This window comes from Stegodyphus dumicola, chromosome X1, assembly GCF_044657685.1.
Source record: "Stegodyphus dumicola isolate Sdum_Otavi_A_Nest chromosome X1, ASM4465768v1".
NCBI classification, from domain to species: domain Eukaryota; kingdom Metazoa; phylum Arthropoda; class Arachnida; order Araneae; family Eresidae; genus Stegodyphus; species Stegodyphus dumicola.
Genome location: NC_140780.1, coordinates 63,282,975 through 63,309,308, shown reverse-complemented (window position 1 = coordinate 63,309,308; position 26,334 = coordinate 63,282,975). Strand labels below are relative to the sequence as shown.

General features: G+C 34.3%; 1 protein-coding gene across 2 annotated transcripts in view; it reads left to right on the top strand.

The window, feature by feature from the left end:
• LOC118205107 (cysteine-rich venom protein AnHyalC-like) overlaps window positions 1–26,334 on the top strand; it is a 188,318-nt gene that overhangs the window by 125,675 nt on the left and 36,309 nt on the right. For both annotated transcript variants that reach the window (XM_085807273.1, XM_035377404.2), the window contains exons 4-6: window positions 12,883–13,058; window positions 17,865–17,974; window positions 23,294–23,418. In XM_085807273.1, the coding sequence (XP_085663399.1) occupies window positions 12,883–13,058; window positions 17,865–17,974; window positions 23,294–23,418 (411 nt within the window). The remainder of the gene's footprint in view (window positions 1–12,882; window positions 13,059–17,864; window positions 17,975–23,293; window positions 23,419–26,334) is intronic.

Here is a 26,334-nt window from a genome sequence, read left to right as displayed (position 1 = left end):
ACCAATTATTTTTACACAATGTACCTGAACATACATAAAAATAAGACAATACACACAAAGAAAAAAGGAAAACTTTTCGACGCATTCTTTTTATAATAGAAACGTTCATTTTACTTGCTTTGCACGTGACGCTGTCATTTCGTCTGTCACTTATTTAAAATTTTCACATTGTTCTATGTCTTAAATTTAGAAATTAAAGCTAATGACATAAAACTGCAATAGTATATTACAGTACAAGTGAAAAAATTGACAGTTTCACACACGCGTGTGTCGGATTTGCGTAATGCTTATGGGATCCTGCAAAATTTTCGTAAATATTATGGGGTCCTGGGGGCTGCGAAAAAATCTTAGTGATAAAAAGGGGGTCGCGACTGAAAAAAGTTTAAGAAACCCTTCCCTAGGCTATAAGAGGTAAGTCAGAAAATCATTATAAAAATCTCAGATTTATTAAGCAATACAAAAGCAATTTTTCGGGTTCAAATGATAAAAGCTCATCCAGAAAGTAAGTACCGTTTGGGTATTAAAAGAGATACTCAATTTGTTTTCATTTGTATTTTATTACAGAAAAATCTACACATCCTAAACTACTTTTCGACACATTCACCATGCGAATTAAGGTCTAATTCATCCAGTCCACTAACAAAATTCCTTGATAATCCCAAAATATAGTGTACATTAATTTTCTTGAAGAAAGAGGTGGCTTTGCTTTCTTGGGCTCCGGAAAACCAGAGAAAGTTGTTTCGTTTCAGACATTTGGTGACAAATCCATGCTCCATCTGCCTGTTACAATCCTTCTAAAAACATTATTTCCTTCTGTAGCATAACGCTGCAACAATTTCAAGGCTAATCCCATTGCGTTTCCTTTTTTCAAAACCGTTACTGTTTTCGGTAGCCAACGTCAATACAGTTTTTTGTAGCTACAATTTCGTGTAATAAAGATCGTGAAATGTTTTGACAAATCAGAAATCGTGATTCGCGTATTGGAAAGAACTTTTGTCAATGCAGCGATTTCGTCGATTTATACGAAGCGATGAACTAGTTTGCCGTTTCTGGTCTAACTGAATTCGATGTTTTATGTTTTTAAATAAAACAACATTTCATAGCTTTCATCTGCATCTCTTTTTTCACGTTTCAATCTTTCCGAAATTTTATTTTAAAAAATTCTTTATGAAAATGTAGTAGTAATTTTTTTAAATATATTTTTATGTCGAAGGAACAAAACTAGATTTTTTTAAATATGTTGTTGTGTGTCAAAATCAATGATATTAGAATTAGTCAGAACAGTTTACCTTAAATCTTCCACAAAATATTCGAATTTATAAAACGCCATTTTATATTTCTTTCAAACTAAAAAATTCATTTTATTGTTTCACTATAAGTGACAGAACGCCAGAAAAAAAACGAAGTTCTAGCTTACCTTACATAACAATTCATGCCGACAAAGAATAAGAGAAACTAATGTACCAATTTGTTTAATCCATCTAAGTAATATGTGTCTGCCCAGAAATAACCATAAATGAAACCATATTCATAGTTCCCTAGCAAATTAAACACGGACACGAGAAGATAAACCTCAAAATAAGCACAAATTCATTGAAACCTTTTACGTAAAAAATAGAACAAAGACTAATAATAGGGTACATTTCATTTTCAAACACATATGCTCAGTCTCCGGACGCTATTCCAATGGGTCTTCGAGGGTCATGCTACAAAAAACTGTTTGTAGTTGCCTCGCCGTTATATGCTCAGTTAGCGGACGGAAAGCTTGTTATGGCAAAGTAGGAGCAGCATAAATTAATGTGAGACCAAGTAAAGAGGTACTAATCTCGGAAGTGTGATAGTTTTATGCAAGTTTAACGTACGCAGCTCGTTACATACTACTTCCAATAGTAAATTTTAATAGTTAGAAAACAATACATGCTCTTCTCCGAAACCTTTTCTCTTCTGACAATGAATTAATGTTATTAATTCTTGTTTTAAATCAGATTGATAATTTTTAAAACAAAACTCTTTTTCATATTCATTGGTGTATTCCAGGATTGAAAGTTACAATTATAATTTATTTTTTAAAATGAATTTTTAATTGGTTTGAGCTAATTTGACGCTTCTTCTATATTTTTCACCTGAAGCAAGTGCCTCACCCTTGTCTGAGCTCTGTCTGGGTCTTTATGGAACTTTTAAGAAGGGTGTTTAAATTCCCTTTAGACAACTTCGTCCTCTAATAATGACAGTGTGAACATCTGAGGCTATTTCAACACTAATAAAAGAGGAAGCGGATTTCAATATCCTTTGATACTTTGATACTTTTGATATGCCTGTTTCAGCAGGAATTATATCCCTCTATTGCAGGCACCTCAATGAACCCCGGTTAGAGGAGACATAACATACAGTGCTTCGCAGGAATACCTTGATAAGGGACTGCAGGAAGATTGTGTTGATGTGGCCCAGGCCAGTGTAAATGAAGAAGTCATACTTTGAAACTTCAAAAATTGGCTGGCAGAAGTTAGGAGTATTTATGGGGGATTCCGATAAATGTGGGTTGCATAGGGCCTTAAATTGATGTCAATTTCTAGGAGCTCGTACTTAAAATTGTCAGAATAATTTACCTCCGCGTTGGTGATGGCTTTCTTGAAAAAATTATTATTTAATTTATTGATGAATAATGCCAGATTTTGGAGTTTAAGATCTCTGTGTAGCTGTTCATTGCGAACGAACCAGGGGGCTCCTGTGATTTTTCGTAAGTAGTTGTTTTGGAAAACCTGCAATTTATTTAATACCGAAGGGGGAACAGAGCACCGTGCAGGGGAGGCATATGTAAGGATGGGTCTTAATATTGATGTGTAAATGTGCTTCTTGCGAGCAAGATCCAGTGGTGAGGAGGCGTCAAGAAAGTTTCGGAGCTTCTTAGAGACTCCTATGGCTTTCCCGATGGTCATGGAAATGTGAGGACCCCATGTAAGCGAGCCGTTAAAACGAACTCCCAAGTATGTAGCCTCTCTGACTTTGGGCACCGTTTCATTAAAGAGGGTCAGATCTGCATCAGTGTTTTTTCTTCTATGCCGTCCTATCAGTAATAATTTAGATTTTGTGGCATTAATGGACGTCCTCCATTTGCGACACCATTCCTCTATCTCGTGTGTGTGGTTTTGTATTCTGATCATGGCATGTCGTGGATTAACTGAACTAGAAAGAATGGCGGTGTCGTCCGCGTAGCAGGTGGTGATGCAGTTTGTATTTTCAATCATAAGGAAGACCTTAACATATTTAAGATAGAGAATAGGCCCAAGGATGCTTCCCTGGGGAACGCCGGCTTTAATTAATGTGTTTTCAGAATAAACATCACCCTGCCTGACATAGAACGATCGATCACTTAGAAAGGAGTGAAGAATCAAAATCGTTTACCTGGGGAGATCAAGGGAAGCAAGCTTGTAGATAAGTTCGTTATGCCAGACGCGGTCAAAGGCTTTTGCCACGTCCAGCATAAGGAAAGCAGTTGTCTGGTGCTTATGAATAGCTGCGCTTAAAAATTCAACGATTCTGACAAGCTGCATTGTGGTAGACAATCCTTTACGGAAACCAAACTGCTGGTTTGGAAGTGCGTTTAGGGCTAGCTGTAGTCTTTTGCAGATAATTCTCTCTAGGATCTTTCCCAGTGCAGGAAGCAAGCTGATTGGGCGAAACCCATCCACTCTTGTATTATCTTTTCCGGGTTTGGGAATTAAGGTGACAACCGCTTGTTTCCACTCAGCTGGGAAATAGCATAGGTAAAGGCAGGCGTTGTAAATGCTACAGAGTTTGTTAATAAAATTACCAGGCAAATGTTTAATCATTGAATTAGAGATTTTTTCCTTTCCAGGTGCTTTTCTATTAGGAATTTTAGCTATAATAGAGCTAACTTCTGTGGGAGAGGTAAAAACAGGGAGATTTTTGACACTGGGCTGGTTAATCCAATTATCGACAAACATGTTAATATGACTAATGAAATTTCGGTCTGAAGGGGTCTCATTTGGAGTGAACTGCTTGGCGAAGTGGATGGCAAAGGCTTTAGCTTTGTCTTCGTTGCTGTATTTGAATCCAGTGTCGTCCTGTAGAGGTTTGTTGCTTGTTTTTGTCGACTTCATTATACGGAGGGACTTCCAGAATTCTCCGTCTTCCGCATTTAATTTTTCAATTTTGTTATTCCAAAGTTTAGTCTGGTGGGAGTCAATTAATCTTTTAATATTGCGATTAAGTTTATTAATTTGCGATTTAATTGCTGGTTCACGTGAGTGGGCGAAGATCTTACGAAGTCTATTTCGTGTTTAGCTAATTAATTTAATTTCTTGCGGAAGTTTGAAGTGATGTTTTTTATTAATAATTTCTGTAGTAGAATTTTGCAATGCCGTATCAATGCAGGTGGTGATGCTTGTGATAGCCTGGTCGATATCATGCGTATTTTTAAGTTTCTCTGTTTTGGGGAGGTGATTGTTAATTTCAGATTTGAATTTGTCCCAATCAGTAATTTTGTAAGTGGTGTTTTTTTCAGGCTTGCCAATACCAAGGTGTGCCAGACCTGGCACGTGATCTGAAGAAAGATCATTGATTACTTCCGTAGTGATCGGTAAGTTATCAGATGTGAGGAAAAGATCCAGTATGTCTGGATACTGTCTTGAGTGAGTAAAATCTTCTGGAGGGTAAATGTAGTATGGGTAATTGAACAGGAAGTTTTGAAGGATATCACCGTTTTTATTTGTTTTGCGGCACCCCCAGCTAACATGTTTAGCATTAAGATCACCTCCGATTATGGTGGGAAAGGGTTTATTTAGCAAATTCTGTACGTGTTGATCTTGCAGCCTGAGATCTGGAGTGTTGTAAAGGGCGCATACAAGCATATTTCCCCAATTAGGGATCCGAACGACTACCCTAACTTCTTCAAACCCGTGAGAATTGTCAGAAGCATAGAAGCAGGAATCCAAACTCCGCTTAACATAGATTACGGCACCTCCGCCTCTATGTTTGATCTTATCACAGCAATAACTGCGATAGTTAGCAATGCTCAGGGAGTGCGCTAGCGCAGCGTGTGTCTCAGTGATTAGTGCAATGTCGATGTTGTAGTGTGTGAGAAAGTCCTGCAGTTCGCTAATTTTGGTGATAATGTTCTGCGCATTCCATGTCATGATCGTCACTGGGGTCATTTTTACTAAGGACCTACGATCCATAATTTATCTTAGTATCGGGCCTCACTGCAGTTTGCTTTTCTGCCATGGCGTTTGTATTGTGTAGAAGCGCTATAAGATCAGCAAGGTTCTTCATGACCTGCTGAGCGTCTGCTACAGCTTTCTGAAATTTCCCCGCGAAAATATCAGATTGAACAGCCTGGACGTAGGATTTATTGACAATGACCCTTTCATCAAACTTGGACAAAAAAATCTTCAATATCCCTAACAGACTTAACGTTATCAATGGCTAACAAAACAAATAAGCTCTATCACTAGCCAGTACTAGAGGAAGATTCCTTAGTTCATCATAGAAGGGTGATCAGTGAATAAGCCCTGATTTCAAAATTAAATATCTCTACAACAAAGATCGATAGAATTATGCGGTAAACTGTACGTTCATTAGCAAAACTGTAAAAATGGTGTACAAAAGTTTAAAAAATTTAGTTACAAAAATCGTTAACAGATGGCGCTCTGCGCTGAAAGCTTCTTTTCCTGAAAGGGGTTAAAAAAAGAGTGATGCAGCCTTTATAATCAAAATACAATTTTTTGAAAATCGTCACCGTTCGAAACAATGAGGTGGCGTAAACGAACAATGAAATTTGACATTACGTCTTACAATGTCTCAACGGAAATGGAATCACATGCAATACCAATCAACGATTCAATCTCATCTAGAGTAGCGGGATTGCTTCGATAGACAGTGTCTTTTAATGCGCCCCACAGAAAGAAGTCACAAGGACTCAGATCGGGAGAATATGGAGGCCAAGCTATTCCTGTGTCAGTAAATTGCGGATAATCTAACACAATTACTCTATTCCCAAAGTATTCATGAAGAAAGCAAAAACCTTTATCTGTTCGATGTGGTCGAGCCCCATCTTGCGTGAACCAGTCAATACCTGGTCGATCCTCCAACGCTAGTTGAGTGCTGACAAATTGTTCCAAAACTGTAACGTAAGGTTCAGTAGTTATCGTTTCTCGTACGAAAAGGGGTCCGATAATGCCACTGGCGCATACCGCAGCCCATGCAGTAACTTTAGGCGAATGCAGTGCTTTTTCGTAACACAAATAAGGATTTTCGGAACCCCAAAATCTCCAATTTTTTTTATTAACGATTCCATTCAAATGAAAATGTGCCTCATCCGTGAACCAGATGCAGCTCACATGAAACCTGTCGTTGTCGACCATTGTTGGAATCTGATTCGCAAAGTCAACCCTTTGTTGTACAGCTTTCATGGGTATGGCCCGATGACTTTGGATTTTGTATGGAAACAGCCGAAGGCTATTTTTTAATATTTTTTGCGTGCTCGTGTACTTCAAACCAATCTCTGATGCAATCTGTCGGATGCTTTTCCTAGAATTTTACTGAACAATTCCAGAAACTTTGGCTGCATTTTCAGGAGTTACTACAGTTTTGCCTAGGCCCAACATTTCCCTTTCGATCATCAGCCATGCTGCCAGTCCGTTCGAATTTCGCGAAGAGCATGCGAATGGGTCTCGCATCGGGTCCAACTGGAACACTGAATCGGTTTTGAAAACTGCGACGTGTTGCCGTAGGACTGTGTTCTAATCGGTAAAATTCCAGAAACAAAAAAATACGTTGTTCAATGGAATACATTATTTCACTTTCTACGCTAGCCTTCGAATTCGAAGCCCATTTTTAAAAGCGATTGATAGGTCATTGCGATTAGAGCGCCATCTGTTAACGATTTTCGTAACTAAATTTTCTAAACTTTTGTACACCATGTTTACAGTTTTGCTAATAAACGTACAGTTTACCGCATAATTCTGTCGATCTTTGTTGTAGAGATATTTAATTTTGAAATCAGGGCTTATTCGCTGATCACCCTGTATCTACATTACATTCATGCTAGAAGAGATGTGTCATGAAGAAATCAGTAAACGTTACAGACAATCCAAAAGCACAAGTAGAAAAGTTCGTGAAGAGTTGCAGCATTGGGTTAGGTTAGGTTATTTAATTACGGCAAAGCCTCGAGGGCTATGTGCCTAAGGGAAGGGATGCCTTCATGAAGGACTTTCTAAGGGAAACTGACTCGTATATTCGTTACACATGTGGAAAACCACGAAAACACCCATGCAGCCAGCCCGTTCGTGGGATTCGAACCTCGGACAGAACTACCAGTGTTCAGCGACTTTACCGCTCGGCCGCTGGTAGGTCAGTTGCAGCATTGAATTGCTCTTAATAGAATAAAGTATCAATATCTGCACCTGCTCCAACAGTCTAAAGCAAATTATCACCAACTTCACAATCATAAGCCAACAGTATGTACTACAATATTCAAAACAAAAGAAGACACATAACTTTATAAATACAATTGGCGAACAAAACGACTTTAAGGTTAAACATTGAGTTGGCTAGGTGGATTGGGACCACGCCTTCAAAGCAAATCAAATCAAAGATGCATTGCAGTAAAATTGCCAAAATTTTTGTTTTCTTCTTCAGCTGCGAGTTTCATTTCTTGTGTATAGACATCATTGAGCGTCGTAGGCTTCTGATGACTGGAAAATCTCAAAAGCTAAAATATTTAAGAACGTGAAAGTTCTTCCTTGCTCCTATAAAGTTAATCTAAGGCATATGTGATAGCGGAACTGTCTGAAGAAGAGCCACGAAAGCGGGAGAAGGAACTTCGGACAAAAACCAAAGCTTCTGTTCTCGGTTAGAAACTGTATTGCACAACGCAGATGTCGAAAATTTAAAATGGATTAAGATTGTTTCCTTTCCCTCGAAAGGCAACTTCAGCTCTGCAACCTATCAACCAAGGCGTGATGAAGAGCCTGAAGCATCATTACAACAGGCAGCTCATATTAAGCATTTTGGAGAAATACATTGTAACGTTTCACTTCTTGATGCAACGCTATCGCTAGAAAATTTGTGTCTACTAGTAACAGAATCAACCATCAGATATTACTTTCGGTCTGTTAGTCTTGCAATGGGTGTTGAAGAAGAAGATTATGAAAACGAGGGTTTGCCTACAGATAAGAGGCAGTAAGAAAAGTTGTCAAATGAATAAGAAAGGTTAATAATTGAAGAGAAATGAATAAGAAATCTTAATAAAGCAAACTGTCAAAAATCGATTCGCATAATTAATTTGTACATAATCAACATAACTAATTTTTTAGAAAAATATTATTTCAGAGTAAAAATGAAAGAAGTGATAGACATTTTAATCTTACAAAAAATGGAAATATAAAAAAGTAAAAGAAACATCTTTCGATTTCCATTTCTGAAAAATTAATTTCATGAAATTTTACGTAATTTGAAACAGGCACAGTTAGCTCAATATTATTAAAATTTGGAAGATGCGTTAAGAATACTGCCAATTACTGTTGTTAGTGATGATAGAAGCTTCAGTAAGCTAAAAATAATAAACAATTATATAAGATCCTTCCACTTCGTTAAATATAGGTTTTAAATTTGGCTATTTTGCAACGTGAAAATTAGAAAATTAAATTATAAAAAAGTACTTGAGCATTAGGGCAATACCTTTTGTATGAACTATATTATTAATAAAAGTATTTAAGTGTTGTTTGTCACTCATAAAAAGGCTACGGTTTAATGTCTTTCAAATAAATACTATAAATCGAATATATAAAGCTACGATTAGAAATATATGAGATTTAGAGAAAAATAGTTATATTTGATGAACGTAAAAGTGTTCATGTATAATTAATTTAACTCTATATAAGAGTTCTTTGCCTTAGGTGGCAAAATATCTAGGCACGGCTTTCCTGAGCAGTAACAAAAAATAAATATGGAATATTGAAAAATAGCATAAACAGAATTAAAGAAATTACGAAAGGTTTTAAATTTTAACATAGCACCAGAGTTTTAAGGTTTCTTATGCTCTCGTTGAGCAAGGAAGTTTATCTTGCTTTTTTTTTTCCTTTTTAACTTTACTGTTAAGCATCACTCATGTCACATAAAATTCAACACAAAATATTTTTAAAATATTATTTAGAATTCTCAGCACAGTGCTAATTTTTTAGCCACGGAGCTTGCAGAGTCATTAGTTTTTTTGTTTTTTTTTTTTTTTTGAGCGGGAAAGTTGAAATGCCCTCGCCGGGACTCGAACTCTTTACCTCTGGAATGCGCATCGAGTATGCTCACAGTTACACCACGACGGTATGCGGCAAGAAGAGAGAAAATACCTAATAAACATTTACACATGCTTCTATACAGTACGTATATTTTTTAACCCAGAAGAGCTATTGTTCTCGAATTTCTGTTTTGCTTCGAATCATTTTTGTTGTCCGTTTCACTTTTCAAAATCTATTATTTCGTGGATCCAGCTGGTAATTAATGAAAGAAATAAAGAACTGCGTTTATTGCTTTTATATCGCTTAGCCTGTTATTAAGATTAAAATTAAAATTAAATATTTAAAATTTAAAATCAAATCATTACTTCAAATTTAAATTTAAAATTAAATCTTTCGCTTCGCCAAATGCCAACAAACTGGCGCGTGGGTGTTAAAAATATTTGTATCGGATATCTTTAGAATTCCCGATAAAATATTAAATATTGCCATGCAGTTTTTTATATTCGCTATATTTTTCCCTTAAAAGTAATACCTAGTCATAACATTTGTAACAACATCCTTTCATTTATGTTGCCATATGTCTTTTCATATTCGCTATAATATTTCCTTAAAAATAATACGTACAGGTTACATTTGGTGGCAACATTCTTTCATTTGTATTGCAATCGCTATATTATTTCTTTGAAAATAATATTTGGTGGCAATATCTGAAAAGTAATAGGGAAACAAATGTGATGCAGACATAAAATTAAAAAAGAGTCAGTGGACAACATTAAAGTATTTAATTTTTCCTTATTATGTCAGTATTAATTTTCATTGTTTACCAAAGTGTTCTACTAATGTCAGTAAAAACACCCTGCACAAACCCATATAATTATTAACATCGATTTCTGATGTACTGGTGTCAGTCGGATTCTATTGAAGAAAACCAGTAGAGATCAATATGAACAGTACAAACCAGCATCATTAACACTGATGTTGGTTGTACGGGTATCAATACGATTCTATTGATTTCTGGTATCAACAAGATATTTTTGACACCAGTAGAAATCCACAGAAACCAGTAAAAGGTTCTTAACTGGTGTCTATGGCTCATTTTCAGAAGAGTTATAAGGTATTTCTCCCGCTTTCCTAGCGTGCCTTCGTGGTGTAGTGGTTCTGCACGCTGGGCTGGTATTCCAGTGGTCCGTGGTTCGATTCCCGGCGAAGGCGGTTTTTAACTTTTCATCTCTTCTGCTGCCAAAAAATGCCTAATGTCTCTACAGAGTTACCATTTTATTCAACAATGTCCAAAGTAAATACCGTATTCTCGTGTGTATAATTGGCACTTTTTTCACAAGACAGCAGATGAAAATCAGAGATGCGGCTTATACACGCGAATGATCAGAAGTAGGTACATACAAACATGTGGCAACACAGCAGAGTGCATTTAATGATTGAGTATAAAAATCCATCGTGGTTGGGTGAACGTTACAGAGAATTGTACAAGTTAATTGTGGCTTCAAGTTACCCGCAGGAAATTGTCAGGAGATCAATTTAGCTATGATGCACACTTTAAATCACAAGCCATCCGTTTCTCTAAAGAACACGGGAATCGAGCGGCATCACATCATTTTGACGTGGAAGAATCCAAAGTGTGACGGTGGAAGAAGCATAAAATTGTACTTTCAATGAACAAGCCACAAGAGGAAAGCGTTTTGTGGAAAAGCAACAAAGTATCCGCATTTGGAAGACAATGTTTTTTCGTATTTAAATGATAAAAGAATTTTGGTTATGCTGTAATTGTTGATGTGACACACTTTCAAGCTTATGAAGAAGCTGATCGTATGGATATAAGCAGAGATTTTTAATCAAGTGCAGGATGTCATGCACTTTTTATGCGCAAGAATGGTTTTTCTTTACCTCGTAGGATAGCAGTTGCACAATGCCTTCCGGCAGACTTTGAGTTGGAAATTTGGAAATTTCAGAGATAGGTTATTCGCAAGCGGCAATATAATGGGTATACGTTGTCTTAAATCGGTAATGAAGATAAAACTTCCATTTATCGGGTCATGCCTATGTCTAGTAGCTTTTCACGATGATGCTTTCAGGCAATACGCATCAAGACTGTAGGGGATGAGATGCAGCGATGTACAGTTATGCTGGTTGTTCTGGTACATGAAAGAAAACTGCCACCGTACATTGTGTTAAAACGAAAGACTGTGCGGAAAGCCTTGCGTATTTTTGTGCAGACTGTGCGAAATTTTGTGCTTGCACAGGAAAAGATGTGAATGCAAGAAAATCTCATACTGGGCTAGATAAAAACATTTTAGAAGATTCAATGGTTTACTGAAACCTGAGAGCATTTTTTAGTTTTGGACAGCTTCCGACATCGCACGCTGTCATTTCGTCTGCCACTCATTTAAAATTTTCACATTGTTCTATGTCTTAAAATTAGAAATTAATGACCTAAAACTGCAATAATAGTATATTATAGTACAAGTGAAACATTGAAAGTTTCACTCATGCGTTTGTCGGATTCGCGGTCACGAAAAAATCTCAGTGATAAAAAGGGGTCGCGACTGAAAAAAGTTTAAGAAGCTCTGCTCTAGATGGCTCTGAGGATGGCATGCTGTGGGATACCGATACCAGCCGACTGTGACACAGGTGGTGCAGACAGTTTTTTTAGTGGTACCGACAGTGGCAGTGAATAAGAGGTACTAAATATCGAAACACGTTTCTTTTTGATCGATAATAAAAATTTTGTCTTAGTGTGTGGTAAGTACTATTTTCATTTCAGCTGTTTTCACATGGAAAAAAAAATTTTTTTTTTGAATTTTTCTTTTCCAAAATTAGAGGTATAAATTAAGGATGCGGCTTATACAGGCGAGAATACGGTATTTATTCCCCTATTTTTGCGAGATTAGTTACCCCCGTATATACACCCTCGATGCGTATTTATAATCACTTAAGATCTATGCTCAATAAATATTTAAAAAGTTTAATTAAGCATTTATAATTAATTCCTAGTCTCATCTGCTGCGTATTTAGGAGCATTTCTTAAATATTTTATTTTTATTTTTTCCTTAAATTTTTATATTTTAATTAGAATTTTTTTTGCTTATTTTTTTATCTTATTATGTTTAGCTTATTATTATTTTTAACTTGTTATTTTTTACATATTTCTTTAAGAAAAGTAATATAAATATTGCAAGCACTTTCAGTAACACATGATATGCTAGCCAAAATAAATTTATTATTAAATTTCAAATTCAGCATATGGAATCTTATCAATACCATCCGAACATGTGACAGCAAATGTAGAAATCAAGATAAAATAACTGTAGATGATAAGGAAACCGGTAAAATTTTATGCTGATTAAAAGATGAATAAGCTTGAAGATTAATTATATCTCCCAGAAACAAAACTTTTTAATTTAGTGAGGTCACGTTTGAAGGTGAAACGATTCAGTATTTACAAAATTCATGTTAAGGTGCATATTTTTACTATATTTATTCTAGATACAGAATTTCTTTAACTTAGGTCACTCTCTGTATACCCAAATGTTTGCCCAAAATTTATATAATATACATAGTATTTGTTAATATGAATGTTTTTATTCAAACTAAGTTGTCTTTCCCTTTTTAGAAGCCTTCTCGGTAGGTCAAAATATTGCAACAAGAGCTAAAACTGGAAATTCATTACCGACATCTGATTGGGAATCAACAATACAAAGTCTTTACGATGAAGTCAAAGATTTTTATCCAAAATGGATCAGTCCTTTCAGAGCACCAAAATATCCAATGACAGGTCACTACACCCAGGTAAAAATGTCGAAATGATGATTTTTCGTTTTCTCGTTAGATGTTTCGAAATGTAGATTATTCATTCGAATATAATTATTTCACAGCAAAATTCCTATTTACTTTAATTAATCTGGCAATGTGTATATACTGAGAAAAATTTGAATTAATAAAACTTTTTTTTTCAGGATAATGTACAGGCTAATTGAAAATTATTAGGCTCTGTCAAAAGCTCGTCTGATTTTTAAATATACTTTTTTGAAGAAGCTACATAAATTTGTTTTCCAAATCCACTAGTATGTTTCTATCTAAACGTTCTTGCAGTTCATCGCCTTTGAATTCTTTTGATCTTCCCTAAACGCACTTTGCCCGTCAGTGCGCCTTCTAGACTTTTTGCACCACGCGCACACATATCGACGGATGAAGATTTTCATATATTATCCATACTGTTTCGGCAGCAATTTTTCTTTCTTTATTCTTTTAAAACAAAAAAGAATGCTGTGACATAAATGCACTTTATAGTATTCCATTCATATCTACAATAATAAAAGAGAAAAGTGTGCTGTTACTTAAAGTATGCATTTTGAGGGTACTTTAAGTACCTCCTTAAATCATAAAAGTGAGTTAAAAAATAAAACTGTCAACTTGCACAACTTCTATTTATGTGAAAAACGATGAATACTTTCTGGTACCTAATGTGTAACTTGATTTAAGTTTAAAATAATATTAATAATATTTACCATTATGTCCAAGAAAAATGTTGATTGTACTTAACTGAATTTATGCGTAGTATTGAATCAGCTTGAAAACTGAGTTTAATTTTAACATAATTTTTGAAGTGAGATGTTATGCAGCTCCTTCATTTTCATATAATTATTTAATTACATTTACAGTGAATAAATATTAAATAGTTTAATAAAGTGATGTAAAACATGTATAAAAATTTATTGTAATGAGCTTTAGCGAGTTAAAATTCATCATTTTAAAGATATTATATGTACGGTGTGCGACAATATTATTATTATAAAAAATACATTTTACTTTTAGAAGATGTGATATGAAGATGTTGTTCCAAAGTACATGGCACATCAGCTTGAAATTTAAACTTAAACAAAATTAATTCTCAGATTAATAGTTATTTCAAATAAATCCTCTGTAGATTTCGAGGTCAGTTGTCACTGATCTTTCTTCTTTAATGAGCAAACGTATTTCACCTATTCAGATGCATTAGAGTTTTTGTATTAAAAAGAAATGTCCAACTACTTCTGAATTTTGTCAAAACTTAAACGCTTCACCAAAGTTTAAACGAAAACAATATAAGCGCAGGTAATCGAAATATATGACATGGTTTGTATTTAAAAGACATGTTTCATATTCATATATAAAGCCTAAAAAGAGGAATTCGGAAAATTAAATTAGACAATGTAGGGCAAATGTGACAACGAAACTAAATACTCACATTTGCCATCTTTCCACAGAAGCACTGACCATGAACGAAGATACATGCGAGACCAAAACCACTGTATTTATTAAACAGCGTGGATGACTGCAATATGTATGAAACAGGATCCTTTCGTGATTTTATTTCCTTATGGCTTAACTTAAGCAGAAAATATTTGATAACAATTACATAAATGATCGCAATACCATCGTCATGCACTTTATTAAATAACTTAATAAAAATAAATTTTACAACCCCATTAGATGGATATTTTAGGCGAATCTAAATGTTCTGGCAGAGCACAGCAAGAGTTGCATTGTTGTGTGATCAAACAGTAGTAAACTGTAGATTTGTGTCCCACTCTCCAACTGTTAGAAATCTTATTATTTGTTTATACAAAGAACAACTCTCTATCCTGGTTTCTAAACATGCACTCATACTGGAACTGAAATCCAGGATCTAATTTCCATTAAGCAGATCTAATTTCTGTTACTGCCATGAGTTAACCGGAAGCGGAAACTATGTCCAAATAGTTTTCTTTTAATGAAAAGATTTCCGTGATGTGGCTGGACTTTTATACAGTCATTCTGCAAAGATTCGTCAGCAAATTATTCGAGTAAAGAGTTTTCAAGTGGCATTGACACTTCATATAGCTTGGAATACAACTATTATGTTGTGATTGAACAGCAATCGCTTATATTTACGATTAAGAGATTTCAGGGCATTCCAAAATTAACAAAAATCTGTTCCAAAGCACTAAAATGGTATGCTATTGAAACTAATTTATATTAAGTTTTGTAAAGTGAGTTTGACTGCAACAGTTTAAGACTTCCATTAAATTTATTTAAGAACTACACTAATGGAAATGAAATCCCAACCCCCAAAAGAAATTAATTTAAAGCAATGATATATAACCAAAGCCTTTGTTGAGGTAACATTATAGAGTCTGCCTCTCTTGTTCCACATAAACTAGAATAGACCCTATAATGACCTGGCGAATTCTGGCACAGGCGTGAATAAAACTACTGACTCAGACAAAGGGTAAAAATAACCCTTTGTTAATTCAAACTAGTTAACAGAAAGGCACAGACTTCGTGCGTTGCAAAGACACCGTCAACTTGCGGTGGAAACTAAAACGTAGAATATAATACAAGTCAAACCTAAAATAAATAGTGCAAGATCGCATTTAAGCTACGCCTAAGAGGTGGACTCACAGGAATCTAACCGGCGTGATACTAATCTGATAAGGCCAAGAGGCTTACTAGCGTGATCGCGAAATAACAATGAAACGTGCGCTTGGCTAGCGAAACACGCTCTGAAAAACTCATATATTCACCCGTTTAAATAAGCACTTTACTTAACTTTAAATTTACATCCTGGCGAGAGAATGTGAGGGGAAGTTGAGAAATCTAAAACAGGTATCAAACTTAAAATAAATTTGTTATGCAAAATAAGGAAAACCTTACAAGATATTTGTTTGATTAATGTTTCAAGGTAACAAGTTAAAGTATACCCAAGAAGAGCTATTTCAAAGGCGAAATTATAGTACATTAATAACACCGTAGTCGCCACGACGTTGAATGCAAGCATGCAAATATGCATGCATTGTGTCGCACATGTGCCATAAGTCATTTTCTGAAGGTATGAAGTTCCATGCCTGTTGCACTTGTTCAGTCAAATCAGCAGTGGTCCGTATTGATTGTGGATTACGCTGTATTTGTCATCCAATCATGTCCCATGGTTACATGCGAAAACATGCTTCATTCATTAATTATAAGATTGTAAAGTTATTTTTTTTACTTTGTTATTCTGATATTCTTTTAGAAAAAATTAAATCTTGTTTTCTTTCAATTAGTTAAATAATCAAAAAAATGAAATTTAGAGGTAAAGATATTCCTCATTCCTCCGTCCGCTCGGAAATCATTATGCGAACATGCATTCATGACTGTTAAACCCTAGAAAACATTTATCTACGATATTTTCGTCATGCAATGATTCATAGTAGATCGTCACAAACCGACGATGTTTTAAAACTGCGGTGTTTTTGAATCTGTTTTATTTTCGACCGCAATATTTTATACCACGATGTTTTAGAATTGCAATGATTTCTCCTTGTTTTCTTTTCTACCACGATGTTGCATTGCTTTCTTCGCGATGTTTTCGGCGGACACCATGTCCCATACGTGCTTAATGGGAGAAAGATAAGGTGGATTCGCAGACCAAAAAGCAACATATCTGTATTCTGTAGAGTATGTTGGGCAGCAATATGGGGACCAGCGTTACCCTGTTGGAAAATGTCTTCTGGGATATTGCTCAAGAATGGTAGCACAACCGGTGCAGTCACTATTCTGACGCACAGATTTGCTGTCAAGGTGCACTGGACAACGACGAACCCTGCTGTAAGAAACTGCTCTTCAGTCTATAATTTCTGGTGTAGGTCCAGTGTGTCTATGCCGTTGAAAGCTTGATTCCAAACGTTCACCTGGCCGCCTTCTAGCCAATATACGGCTATCACTGGCCCAAGACAGAAATGGCTCTCATCTGAGAACACAGCAGATCACTCTGCCCCCCTCCTTCCCGATGAGCTCTAGCTTGACACCTCTGAATTCTCAGAGGGCGATAATTTCGAGTTAGTGATGTGGCCCCTACAGGGCGTTTGGCTCGAGGCTGTTCTTCAAGTAATTGATTTGTTACAGTTCTCTGAGTCACTTTGGAGCCAACAAAACTCTCGAGTGTCTGCTGCAGATGCAGTGCAATGCGTCACAGACACGCAGCGAATACGAGGATCTTTCCTTTGAATGGTTTCAGGTATTCGACCGAACCCCAACCTTCCTGAGATAGTACCTTCCCGTGACCACTGCTGAGAACATGCATGCCCAGTGGATACATCTCTGCCAAGTCTTTCTGAAGTTTCGCGAAAAGCATATTCAGGCTCAATAAGCTCGGTTGAAACGCAATAAGCTGCTGGTATTGCCTTCTACGTCTCCTTAACGACATCTTTGATTCAAATCTTTTTTACAACGCTCAATCCGGAAGATAAATAAGGCACACGAATTTAAAGGAAACGTGATTTGCATGTTCATGGTGACACTAGTAGTTCCACACTTATTTGTTTATAGAGAAATTTGAATATACTTCATCTTTCGTATGTGTTAACACGCCTTCCAAATATCTTTTATTTAGCACGACTCTTTCTTTGTGATGAGATTTCATTTTCTATCAGTGTATTTAGAATTTTAGTTTTAACATGAGTAATTGTAAATTACTCATGTTAAAACTAAAATCGCTGTAAAATTATTTAAAGAAAATTCATAATATAATTGTTAAGTAATTAAATTACATTTTCCTCTTCAAGTAATTTCAATTCTCAGCAATGTTTATTTCAGGCTCTATGGGCATCATCTTGGAAAGTAGGCTGCGGTTATACCGTTCATAGTTATTCGAATGATCCAAGATTTCAATACGTCGAATTGTACACATGTAACTATGGACCAACGTAAGTATATAAAAACCTGCATCACTCATCATCCTTCTTTTTTCCTCTTTAAGTTTCTTTTGCTTTAATCAACCTTTGCTATAATTGATCACTTTTAAAGACAATGACTTTAGAAATATTTGAAATAAATCATTTATTACATTAAGCATATACTTCTGTATCTGGCATAGAAATATTTGTTACGCACTTCTGTTTTCTCTTTTTTCAGTTTTATAGCTTAACGAAGCTTGCTGAAATTAAACGTGTTTGCTATTTAAGTTCCTTAGAAGTTTTACATTCTCGCAAAAATAAATAAAATTAGAATTCAGTCCTGCGTGTTACAGGAAGTAAGGGATAATTAAGATCTTCAGATATCTCGAAAAGTTTCTTCATGCTTTCTTCCCTTTCTGTATTCGCTGCGCATTGTGGAGAAAAGCCTATTTTAAATTGCGTAAATCTCCTAGATGCGCTGTGTGGCAGTCTTAGCTTACATATTTCTTGAAATAAAATGTGTTTTAATAGAAAATATATATATTTTTTTTACAAAAAAAGACATTTCGTTAATTTTGCATTCAGATTATTACGATTTCCCCCTATCAAGAGTAGGATATTTTACATTTGACACTAACATCATACTGTACTTAACCTGTTGCTTAATTGCAATAAAATTATTTTATTATACATTTTATTTCAATTTTCACAAAGTAAATTTTGAACACATTATTAAAGCTATCTCATTATGTTTCAATACATCATTTTACCTTCAGTTGCACTACCTTGGCCACTATCTGGGCTCACAAGGACCACAGACTTTGAGCTTGATGCTTTAAAAGCCCCCCCCCAGTTGCCCTTTATCTCCTCATAAAATTGCTTTCATTAATGAAAATAAGAAGAGTGAACAGTGAGGGCTCCAGAAAGAACATTGTATCTAGCCAATGTTACGCATGTATTTTGTTTCTTTATGGCTATGTCAATATTTTAATTTTTAGTAACTATGAAACTAGAAATTTTGTATGTTCAAACTACTTGAAACGTCATATGTTTGGAAAAATATCTCTCAATTATGTTTTAATATAATTACGAATTATGTTTGAATATAATTCTTGAATATATGACCAGAGCAGATCACGAAAGATTTCTCTTGTGTGCATGTGGAAGGGGGACAGCAATACTAATGCGGTGATTAAAAGCTGTCACACTCCACAGAATAACAAACCATCTGAAATTCAAAAGAAAGCTGCTGAAATGCATTATGATTCTCTTTCAAGTGTGATGATAAATTATACTTTATTGCAAAAGTTACTTGCATTACGGCACTGTTTTCAGAGTAAACTACAAGTGAATGGAAATCGATGGGTATCAGAAATAATTTATTGAAACAGAAACTAAACATTCAAAAAAGTTATGGAACAAAAGTATCATACGCGGTGTGCAAAGACTTACTAATAAATTAATATTCTTCGGATATCATATCTAGTATACCGCGACTACGAATAATATTATTATGTATCTTTCGATTTTTACTTTTAAAAGAACTAAAAGAATGGACTATTGCATATTCTTTTAGATTCAGTTTGCATGATGATTGTACAGTTTATTACTGATTTTTCAATTATCTGAGAATGTAACACACAGATTTAGTTATCCTTTCTTTAAATATAGAAGAATAAAAAAATTACTGCAGTACAGACACAAATATAACATAATACTTTATATTTCCAAGTTTAATACAAATGCACTTCTTTCAGCAACTTAAATAAGTTCGTAATCTTTTCAATATTTATTCGTTTCCTTAACTGGTATTATATTTTATCGCAAATAACATTTTACTGACTATAAAGTTCAAGTAATAGGCTGAAGAGTTACAGAACGTTTCCCTTCAGTAAAAAGTAATGGAAAGACGCTTGACAAGTTGTTCGCCTCGTTTATCTTCGCCATTTTTTTAAACGCTTTTTCATGACAAGCCGAAGTCTTTAACACATTTTTAAAATTTTTTTAATGAATAATAATTTACAAATTTCAGAAAAAAAAGATAAGATTTATCTTTTCGTCGACAAAAGCAAGTACTATCATCGCCAATTTTTAAAGATAAATTTCTCTGCATCACTTACGCTTCTTACAGAAAGACGTTTTAAAAGCGAAGGAAACATAGTTACTTTTAGAAATCTGTAAAACTTTTGGGTATTTTCATCTTTTTGCATTATGATGTTACATACAAGGATATTAATACCTAATGAGATTTCATAATTTTACTGTATTACTTTTAACACATTTTTCATGTTTTAGCTTTATAATTCGCGATTTTAAATTTCCCTCTATTTTTAAAAATGCAAAAAATGCAACGAAATCTTCTATTATCAAATAATCCTAAGGCAGTCATCCAACTACATTGTGATAGGACAGACAGCCGGCTAGATGATCGCAGCAACACTATATATATATATATATATGTATGTATAAATCCTATATATATAGATAGATATATATAAAACATATATATATATATAGAGAGAGAGAGAGATTCTATATATATACATAAAGATATATATAGAACCTATAAAAAAGATATATATATATAGAGAGAGAGAGATTCAAAGCTATAAAGAGATATAGCTTCGACTATATCTCTTTAGTTTAGATTAGTTTTAATTTCCTTCTTAGCCTTTTAAGTTCAAGCCCAAGTGTCACCTTTTATTGTACACTCCAAGACGGAGTTCTGTTAAATCTTATCTGAATAATAAAGGGCTATTTACCCTTCCATCTTGTTTCTTGTCACACGAACTCATTCGCTTATCAGTTCTTAAGATTCTTCACGTTCAACTATAACTTAGCATTTACAAAGTGGGGAACTCTACAACCTGTTTTTTAATGTAATTATGTTGGATAAAAAATGTTCTTTACCCCTTTTTCTCTTTCGAAAATAGTCGCGTATGTGGATTACTAACGTTGAAGATATCGCTATCACATGCGTACTGCCCTGCTAAAGCCTTGCAACGTTTTCTCAACAGCATTATGTCATCTCTTGCTTCTTTTTTAGTAAATAATCAAAGCTTTTTGTTGGGTATCTTAATTCAGTTGTTAATTTTTTAATATTTCTTTATCATTTCAAAGTATAGTCTTTTAATACTTCCTTGCTATTAAAATGGAAAAACTGAATAAGTAATTCATTTTGTGTATTCACTGAATTCTCCGTTCTGTTAAATTCAGTTTTCTTAGTTATAAAATAATGGCTTGCATAAAACTGGAGCAACTAATGACAGACTTCCTTGCACAATAGAAACTTATAATGCTATAATAATAATAGTAATATAATAATGTTCCTAACTATCTGGTCTGTGCTGAATGTAAAGGAACCAATTGAACTGTGTAGGGACTTATCGCTGAGTTCTGTGTAATGGCAAAGTCCAGAGAAGTGTTAAAATACCCTTTTATTCAATCAAAGAAATAATAACAGATGACCCCTTCTCGGAAGTACAGTGAAACCTCCACTCGGGCTTCAAATCAAGAAAAATAAGAAACCAACTAAACTGACGTAGATGAGGCCAGACACAAATACCTAACTAGTTGGCCCTTAATTTAACTTAGCCGGCGATTATAAACAGGCATTTACAATACGACCGAGCGTAGTAGGTTCGATAACGAAGCAGCCTGACGGCAAACATGCGCCATTAAGGACTCCTTAAGCTCTCCTACTAAAGTAAGCTTCTACCTTATTTACATTCAGCGCGATTCTAAAAACTTATTCTGGTAGGAAGTTGTAAGTGGAAAACAAGAATTTAAAGGGAAAGGTTTCAAAATTAAAAATAACTGTTATAAAATTAAAATCCACCTTACAGTCTGAATACAACAGTGAACTTTACTTTTTATTTAAATGAACAATGCGTTTAAAATATATAAGGATGAAGTTAAAAGAATATGTGAATTCGAATAAAACACAAATGTCAAAGACAAATTTCGTACAGATTTATGGAACATCTTCACTTTCAAAATGGCGAACTAATAATTTTTTATAAATGCGATATTTCTTAATTAGTAGAGCTAAGACATTATATGAAAAGTTTGGTATGCCATATGTACTATAAATGATAATATCGAAAGTAGTTATTATTTCATCAAAATCTGATAAAATTACTTACGTTTCGTAAGAATTTTGTTGAGTTAGGTTAGTTTAAATACGACAAAGAACATTAGGGTATACCTGAGGATATGAACGCCTCTTTAAGAGAAACAGGCGCGTATTCACGTTACTCACGGGGAAAACCAAGAAAGCTAATCTTGTAGCTTCCGTTTGCCTAGCATCTCAAGAATATGGAACTGTTTCACATAATTTCCTTTACAAAGTTATTTAATAATTAATTTTAAGTTTTATATCTAACATAAAAGTTTACATTTTTTTTCTATTTTAAACACCTAAAATATTCTACGAGTAATTAATATATTATACATATAATTAATATGTAAAAATTAAATAACATATTTAAAAGAAGGAATTTCAGATTGTTTCTGCAAATGGAAGATATATATGAATGCTAATTAGGCAATTCATAAAAATTTGCAGGGATATTTTTGAAAATTTAACAAAAAGTTAATTCTAAAGCGAAATGTATCAAGCAACGCAATGAGGGATTCACTTTACTGTTACGAATTATTATCTTCACTTTATGGTTACTTTTTTGTTACCAAAACAACGTAATAATTGAAAATTACATTTTACATTGCATGTGGCAGTCACTACTGTGCAAAAATTTATATTTTATAATTAGCGTAAATTTGTAACTATAATAAGCTTATAAATTATCAGCGAAAATGTATTTTAATTCGCTTCCAACAATGATTTTTAAACGGTATATGCTAATGTGTAAGTTCAACATATCAAAAAGGGGGCAATCAACAAGCTCTTTAAAATGAGAAAAAAATATAAGTATATTCCTCGTGTGAGACTTTTAGTGTTTTCTAGAAGATGAACAAAGTGCAATTTGAATCATTAAGAATATTTAATCACTGAGGAGTCAAATTAGAGCATTATTAATACATGCGAATCCATTTGGTTCTGAAAGTAAAAATATAGCAAATATTAGCTACTTTCAACGTTAATAAGTGAGTATTTTCCTTCTGATCACATATTAATGTGCTTTTTATTTCAAAAGACTATTTTTAGAACTTTCATTTCAGGTTATTCGTCTTTTTCTTCAGTTTATAGTTACGCATGTTATTTTTATATGTTAATTTCAAATCATACCACAAAAATTGTTCAGTTTTCAGTGCTCATAAAATTTATCAAATCTCTTGTATTTCACTGTGTAACGATTATAATAACTAATTAACCTGAAATTATTTTAGGGGAAATTTATACATGCAAGATATGTACAGAATTGGACCAGCTTGTAGTCAATGCCCTGAAAATACTTGTTGTGGCAAACAGTGTGAGCGTCTAGGTATCCGAGCTGATTATCCTGGACTTTGTAGTAAGTAAATTTTCTGTTTCTGTTTCTTAAAACATTTATTGATGAATAGTAATTTTTCTTCATCAGCGAAGATAAAAAATAAGGAAAATAATAGATAAATGTATAATGATAACATATCATATAATTTGGGTAGTAAAAACATATAAAATTTCTTTATCAACAGAAGCTACTAATCTACAACTCTAGTACAGAAATATGTGCGTCATTAATTGGAATATGAGTTAATAGATGCAATTACCTTTTATCGAGTGACACAGCCTTTTTCTTCCTTGAGGACAGCTTGACACCTCCGAAAGCTTGAAACCTCTTATGCTTTGATCAATGCCATCTCTATTTCTGCATTTTATTTTTGACCTATTGCAACCTTCTGTATTACAAAAATCGTCTTCTGATAAAAATCTGTTACAAAGCGCCAGATAACATTGTTTCAAACTTTGATCTAAACATTTAAAACTAATATATTGACTACATTAAAATATAAACTGTTTGTAAATAGAGTCTTTCAGTATCAGGGTCGCAGACTTATAGGGTAGTAGTTAAAGGAATAGTTATAGGGTTAGTTTATATAGAGCTGCAACCAGATGATTTGGAATTGCACTCAAACGTAGGGTCGGAAATGAAAAATATGCCTGTGTATGGATAGTGTATATGCAGAAAATGTTAAAAATGGAAAGGACGCTACTTAAGTGAATATTCATTTTAATAGTAATAAATGTATATTCACAAAAGTAACAGAGATCAGAGGAGGATGTCGAATTATACTCCATGATTTTACTGCAGATCTCAGATCTAAGACACATGAAATTCGGAATATTCTGGAAAATTTTGGCTTATTTCGGATTTCCCCGGTAGCTAATGCGAAATGCATAGCCATTTCCTCGGCGATGTCAACGGAAATGCCATATACCAGTGTTTTTATGTACCCCAAGAAGAGGTAATCAAGGCATGATAAGTCCAAAAATCCAGCAGACCAATGCATTGCCCCACTACTTACGATCCACTGTTGTGCAAGATTTCATGGCTAGATGGTTACGAATATTACGCTTAAAATGGGCGGGACTGTATCGTGCTGGAAGCGCAATGAAAATCGCATCGATGTCAAAAACTGTTAGTCATCCAAAATTTGTGGCAACATGTAGTAATATCAAGGATAATCAATCCAGTAATATCAATAGTTATATCAATCCAGTAATATCAAGGGTGTTCGCCACCGCCCACACTTTGCCATTATGTGAATCGAAGATTCCTTCCCTTGTGAAGTACGACTTATCTACTTATCTCTCAACAACATAGAAACAGGCAAAATGAGAACCTGTAGCGCACTGTTATAGATAAAAGTCTGCAAAAGCAATCAGAGCTGCATAATCACCCGGTTAAAATGTCTGGACGCGCTGCACGTAACACGCATGCATTTCGTTTCCTCTAAGAATCCTCCAGATTCTGCAGCAAGAAATCCCGACTTCGTGCGTTCTGGCTTACATACTCGAATTTGAAGTACCCTGTGCATCATACAATAGTCTGCTCGATGTCCGAAGTCCGTGCCAATCGTTCCCAACGTATGCCAGCTATTTAGAACAACCCCGTTTCAACTAATCCTTCTCATAAGATAACTAAACACATATCGCAGTGCGGCTCGCCCGAGACCGTGTGTGGAAGCTTTTATGCAAGAGCGCTCGACACAATGCCATCTACTGCGTCAGTAAAGCATTTCCCAACTTTCATTTTTATGTAATTCTGAGACGTCTGGATGCACCTGTCCTCTTCTACAAGTTTGTAACATGCTATTGAGACATCAGAGCATCAGACATCAGACATTACAAACTTATCAGAGCTGACAGGAAATACGTAACGCGCCCTGGAGAAACAGAAACATGCTCTGTCTAACAATCCCAAAACTTCAGCTTCTACCCTAACCTCATTTACATTATGATGAGGAAACGGAATATCTTCCCAGAAAATGTGTCACATGTGAAGTGAGAACCTTAAAAACATTATTTCGGAATTATTTTTTAAATTTAAAAGTGAACAAGAGAGAAGTTATTTTCTTGTCCAGACTGGCATAAAATTTTTTCTTGTTTGCATAACAACACATTTTACATTTAATGTTTCTCTAGAAGATCTTATCCTGAAAAATAAGTGAAATCCACGAAAGAAGTATGCTTTCTGATTAAATAAACACTATATGCAGTCTCTGCCAAAGTTTGATATCTTCATGATTTCGGAAGTTGTGATCCTGTGCTTATCATGTAAAGTAGGTCAGTGCGATAAAGGACTAAATGTCTGGATTTAGCTGGTAGCGGAATTTATTAACTGAAATCTCGATTAATTTCAGAAAATTAACTTTCATTTTGAATGCAAATTTTATTTTAATCGACAGACTTCGTGAACAAAATGTAAATTTAGTGAAAAGGAATTTAAAAATCTGAAACAACGAATTTTGATTTTGCATTCCTCAGGAACATACATCACAGAAAGCATACAGCATATTAGAATAAAAACTTCTGGAAATTTAACAGTAATTTTTTTTATCTAGCCAAAACGTCGAAAGCAAAATTATTACTACGAAATGGTAAAGCTTTAATCCTGTTCAGGTGAATAAAATTTTACAGGACTTATACCAGGGAAGTTAAAATATACTGCCATCAAAATTCAATTTAAAATCGTGATTATAGTTTAAAATTCTATTGTATGAAAATAAAGTGCGTAAACTAACACATGTGAAAACATGTGTGAATACTATATCTTTCATTCGACCGCAAATATATATTTTATACAAAAAAATAGCATGTTACAAACTTCTACAAGTTTGTAACATGCTATTGAGACCTAATGTTGAATGTATTCATATTTACATTTTTTTAATTCCCTACTGAGGAAATCTTAATAAAGTTTTGAAAATGATATTGAAATAGGAAT